Source organism: Pinus tabuliformis, chromosome 4_2 (genome assembly GCF_031772625.1).
Source record: "Pinus tabuliformis cultivar Carrire ecotype Pingquan chromosome 4_2, CPIR1, whole genome shotgun sequence".
NCBI classification, from domain to species: Eukaryota; Viridiplantae; Streptophyta; class Pinopsida; order Pinales; family Pinaceae; genus Pinus; species Pinus tabuliformis.
The window spans coordinates 573,263,461-573,269,472 of record NC_142304.1 but is presented as its reverse complement, the minus strand read 5'-3'; the positions used below and the strand labels follow the sequence as shown (position 1 = coordinate 573,269,472).

The window sequence follows — 6,012 nt, the reverse complement described above, 5'->3', positions numbered from 1 at the left end:
AATGACCTCTCACACGCTGGAAATGTTATCAGTATCTAATTGTTATGTATGTAATTAGCAATTTCTGATAACACATATTTCTGAAGATGGGTTCAAATCAACAAGAACTTTCATATTTTCATTGCGGCATATAATAACTTAGAAGAAAATTTAACCAATTGGTTTTGGGATCTCCACAACCTACAACTTGAGTTTCTCAAGCAATTAAATTTCCGGGACAAATCTACTAGATGACGCACTAGAACATGAAGCTCTGGAGCATGCCTGAACAACACAGTGCCTCCACGGAACTTTCTTCCTCCACCGACTTCACAAAGAATCTGCTTTACTAGAGATGTTATTGCTACAACGACATGAGAATGTGCCAAACTCATGAATAATTAGATGGCTTCCACATTTACATCTCAAGAAGGAAACACTTGTGGCATACCACAAAATAATCAGTAGAAAATCAGCAGGTCAATAGCATTATCTTGCTGCTATGTATCAGATATTCGCCGCAGCAGCAAACGTGCTCTAAGTGCTCGAATCTAATTGTGAAGTTGTATAATATATGGAAGGACACCAGTTTTCTTCTCTGGCTTGATTGATCTCCTTAGCACCCTCAATTTCAAATGCTTGTAAATCCATTAAATCTTTGTTAAACCCAAGACTGCTTATAGTTTAAGACAAGGCATTTTCAACAGGAGATCTGTATCTCTGTGGTCATCCACGATTGAACGAGAATATAGATCGACTTATATTCCACGGGCAGGATCCCTTCCAAATTTAATCAGAATATTCTGATACTCCACCGCTGAGTCTGGCAGGTTTTTGTCTGCAACGAGAAATCGAATAAATTTTTCTAAATCCAATTGGAAACTTGTTGCATAACTTCCTCCAATTCGCCCAATTTACTCCTTAAACCTTGGGAATGAAAGGTGTGTTGTTCCCAGCCATTTGCACCAGGTAATTAAGATTCAGTGAGCAAGTCCGGCCTCTTGCGATCTTGGTCTCCCTCGGGCTGTTTTCACCAAGTCTCATGTAGATCAGTAGATGCATGCCTCTCTTCACAGCAGAAGCAACCACACAACACACAGGCCTCTAACCTATAGCTCTGATACCATGATAAAAACTGAATCCAGATTAATTAAATGGCTCTCGAGGTGAGATACAAGAGATACAAGCACTACATACGATACACTATCTGTATTCAACAACCTAGTATATATAGCCTTTCACAGAATCAGGGTGGTCTCAACCACTCCATATATAGTAGGATTTGAGATCTAAGGTTAGAGTCTCAATCCTATCATCATCATAACAGTAATCCATAGTTACCAAGTTCGAATTCGAATTCAGATTCGAATTCGATACGATACGATAAAAATTCGGAAGAAAAAAATTCAATTCGGAGAAAATTCAGCACTATACATCTTTTATATATATATATATATATATATATATATATATATATGTATATATAACTTAAATACTTTTCTTTCATTTTCTTTCCATTTATTTTGAAATTTAAATCAATTTAATCAATATAATATACAAAACTAAAAAATATATCCGTATTTAGTTTCTGATTTTATTTTAAAATCCTTTTTATAGTTAAGATATTTAAAAATTAAATATTTAAAACTTATTTTTTTTAAATTCCTTTTAACAAAAATATATATCGAAAAATCAATTCTTAACATAAATATATATAAAAAAATCAATTAGTTTTTAGTCAACTTCAAAATTTTCTTTTCTACTTATCTCAGCGTTTTAAACCATTAAAGGAAACATTAAAATTTTGAAATCTGAAAATTTCAGGTTGCCATTAGTTTCCATTTTACCTCTTATCTTGTTTCCATTGACATATATTTTGTCTAAATTTTAAAATCTTGGTAAATTTTTGTCGCCATTAGTTTCCATTTTATCTGCTATCCTGCCTTTATTGGCATCCGTTTCCATTTTACATTAGTTTCTATTTTACTGCTCTCTTGACTCCATTAACATCTATTTTCAGTTTAAAAATAATTACATTTACCATTGGAGGCACTTCAGATTTTTTTGTTTATCTAATTAGAAAAATTAAGCTTGCATTTTATGTAACCAGCAAGTAATAGTAATTAATACTAATCTGCAAAAAATACTCCAAGATAAAATAGGAATAGTCTGATTAGAAATGCACGCTCTCACATTATGCAGCGATTCAATAGTAAGTAATAATAATATGCAAAAACAATAGTCAAGAAATAATAGGATGAGTCTGATTAGGAATGCACAAGCGAATATGAACCGGATCAAATTTTTATCGAACTATTCGAAATACGAATCGAACTCACGAATTTCCGTATTTTTTCCACCGATTCGGACGTATTTAGTAACTATGCAGTAATCTAAGTTTAGATTTCTCCATTAATTCCAACAAAACCACCGTAATGGTTGACCCAAACAACGAATGAGGACTATAAAACAGGTGGGTCCTCCACATGTTGATAAAGATAACAATAACATTGGGCATCTGAAGGGATTATTAGTTGAGGATTGTTATTATTGTTAGAGGTGATTTTATTCCATTCGAGGTAACCATGACGATCATGGCCTTTGCTTTACTCTAATATTACTCCTCGGAGTCAGGGGTTAAATTTGACGCCCGTATACCCGTATTTAGCCTTTTTACCCGTAAAATACGTTTTAATTTCAAATCTCCACGTCCTCTGCAACTTGCCATTAATTTTTAAAAACGTCAATATGACGGGCAGGTTTAAAAATTAAAAGTTTTAAATTTTTTTTTTTATAAATTTATATATATATATATAACGTTACCGTATATATTTTTTACACTGTATAATCCACCTGGCACCCGTAAGTTAAAACTTAAAGTGATTGAAATGGACCGGTTCGAGCCTCGAGGTACTGGAACTTGGATTCAAAAGGACGAAGGAGATCGTCGGCGTGGTGGAACATTAAGGGCGATTCGCATCTATTCTCTCTCGCTCTGAGAATCGGCCCTCTTCTGTGTTACTGAAGTACATCCGTAATAGCGCTGGTATGACGAGCCGACCTCATGCTGTCATGTTCCCTTTTCCCGCTGAAGGTCACATTAGGCCCATGCTGCAACTTTCCAGAATCTTATACGCCCGAGGTTTTTATATCACATTCGTTAACACCGATTATATACAAGAGCGGTGGGTTAGGTCTGGATCGGAGTCCCTGAAATCTCACCCGGCGGACTTCAGATTTGAAACTATTCCAGACGGCCTGCCTGCCGACCATGGCCGGACCCTCAAACTAGATGAGCTATCTGAGTCCTTGAATGACAACGCCCCTCTGCATTTCGACAAGCTCATTGACAAGTTGAAGAATTTACAGCCAGACGTTCCTCCCGTGACATGTATTATTTCTGATGGGGTTCTTTCCTTTCCGCAGAATACCGCGAGGAAGCTGGGAGTTCCCAGAGTATCTTTCTGGACGCTCAGCGCTTGTGGCTTCTCAGCTTATTTCTTCATGCCTCTTCTCGTTGAAAATGGTTATGTTCCTCTCAAAGGTATATCACTATGGCAATTCTTTTCATCTCCCTGTACTTTTTTTCTTTTCATATGAGTTTTGTTGTCTGATTGCACTAAGGTCAGTTGAGTTTGAATTTCTTTTGAAATAAGTTAATTCCAAGTTTCCATCCTCAACTCCTCTCCATTAATGGATTTGAAGGACTAAATGCAATGGTTTACTGCAGATGAGAGGTGTTTTACAAATGGATACATGGAAGAAATACTGACGTGCATTCCTGGAATGCCCCCGCTGCATGTCAAAGACCTTCCCAGTTTCTTGCAAGTCGCAGAATCTGCAAAGGGCTACATGTTTGAGCATATGAAAAGTGAAGGGCAGGCCTCTCTGGAAGCCGACATGGTAATACTCAATACCTTTGATGAGCTGGAGGGTCCTGTACTCGACGCACTCCGGATAAGAGTTCCGCCCTTGTATTCTCTTGGCCCTCTTTTACACGCAGCAGAAAGTGATGAGAATCGAAAATCCCATCTGTCTGACAGCATCTGGACTGAAGAAACCGACTGTGTGAAATGGTTGGACGGTCAGGTGCCGTCTTCAGTTATCTATGTTTGCTTTGGAAGTATAGCTGTCATATCCGACAAGGATCTGGTAGAGATCGCGTGGGGGTTAGAGGCGAGCAAGCAGGCTGTGCCCAAGCTTTTAGGGTTGATCCTTTTCAAATAATTATTGCGGAAGAATACGGAATTTTTGCATGTGAGATGTGCATTAATCTCCCGCGAAAGACTTTCAGAGCTGCTCTCTTCTTAATCTAGTCTGTGTCTTCCAGGCTTTCGCAGTCGGGCGCTGTGCAGGTTCTACAGACTCCCGCTGAAACGACGAATGTGATTTCTTTAAATAGGTCAATGTTTTGCTAAGTAAACGAGCAATAACAAGGGCTTCTGGGTATGTACTCGGTCTTGGGTGGATCGACAATTCTCTGGCGGAATATTTGTGCAGCGCCAAGGTTAAACCTGCATTAGGAAGTGAAAGCTGCAGATCGGCAATGTTGCAAGTACTAGAAGACTGCAATCTATGGAAGGACTTTCCTAAAGGATTACATGTACTTGTAGTAGACAAAGATCCTGCCACTCTCAATGACATTAAGGCCAAACTGGAAGCATGTAGATACGGAGGTAAGAGGAATTTTCACTTCATTTATGGTTTTTAAAGTAAAATTTAACCATACTTCCTTTACTGACTATTGAAACTTTGTGCCAGACCGTTGCTAAGATTGCTTCCTTGTTAAAATTATGACAATACAATTTCAAATTACAGTAAAAATACCTTTAAGTGAGACAGTGGAGAACACGATCAAATTCGTTGATACTCACTATTTTGTGCTTTTGATTCATTTCTCCAAAATCTGATGGATATCGTAGTGACAACGTTTGAGCGAAGCGAGGATGCTGTAACAGCTCTTACAAACCCTGATAGTTCGTTCCATGTAGCTTTAATAGAGGTAAATTTCAGCTTCAATTTCTCTTTATGGAAATTGAACAAAAGTCGGGGTTTTCTTTTGTCAAAATTTGCATGTATTTCAGCATAAATCTACAAGCACTGAGAATATTTAAATTTAGTCTTACAGCAGGCGGCCTTCGGCAAAAGATTGGATGAATTCGACATTCTTGGTGCTGAGATTCGCAAGAATATCCCTACAATAAGTGAGTTTTCAAAGCTTATTTTTGCCTTCTCTGCGATTCTTTTCTCTTCAATTCTCTATACAGAAAATAATAGAGGGTCTGGTTCTTATATTTTAGGTAAATTTGACGCCCGTATACGCACATGTTATTTATCTAAATTTATAGATGCCTCTAAATTTGGTTTTTAAAAAATTTGTGATAAGGGAGGGCTTTTTCACAAGCATGAATTAAGATTTGTAGCAATTCCATATGCATATGTTGATTGTGTTGATATACAAAAACAATTATGGAAACTTGTACAAATAAATTTTAAAACTCATATGATGGACAGTTTAAAAATAAAAACGTCATAAAAAAATTCCTTGACGGGTAGGGTCACCCGTCAAATTTAACCCCTGCTCGGAGTGGTGGGCGCGCAGAATTCGTACTTATGTAACGTGGAGACAGTCGCAGCCGGAAGTCCATATAGTTCGGGTATCCTCAGCATGTTCTCACAACTGCAAGATGGCGTGGAGTCCTTCGGTGACAACTACAAGGTGGAGCTTTTAATTGCCGGAGGTGGTGCTATCTACGGGCAAGCATCCTGCACTTCAGAGGAAATGGTTCCGTGCAGCGCCTGCATTGGCGCGCTCTCCACAACGCTCTAGTATTATAGCCCCGATGCCATCGGTGCTCAGTATACTTGGTTTGACCGCTGTTTCCTCCACTACGAGTCGTACTTATTTTAGTATCAACTACTCTACCGCACAGGTTGTTCCCGAATAAGTTTAATATCTATATTTAAATAAAACTGTAGCGCTTTCTCGTTTGATAATGGGCCTGTTAGGGTTTCCATGTTATGTTTTAGAAT

The 6,012-nt window shown here is 37.9% G+C and overlaps 1 protein-coding gene across 1 annotated transcript; it reads left to right on the top strand.

The window, feature by feature from the left end:
- Positions 1-2,962: 2,962 nt before the first annotated feature.
- On the top strand, positions 2,963-5,809 carry LOC149170600 (linamarin synthase 2-like). The gene is made up of 6 exons (XM_089425649.1): positions 2,963-3,523; positions 3,710-4,170; positions 4,382-4,655; positions 4,902-4,981; positions 5,108-5,279; positions 5,568-5,809. The coding sequence occupies exons 1-6, from the start codon at positions 3,028-3,030 to the stop codon at positions 5,807-5,809; spliced, it is 1,725 nt and encodes a 574-aa protein (XP_089281775.1). The 5' UTR covers positions 2,963-3,027.
- The last annotated feature ends 203 nt before the right edge of the window (positions 5,810-6,012 follow it).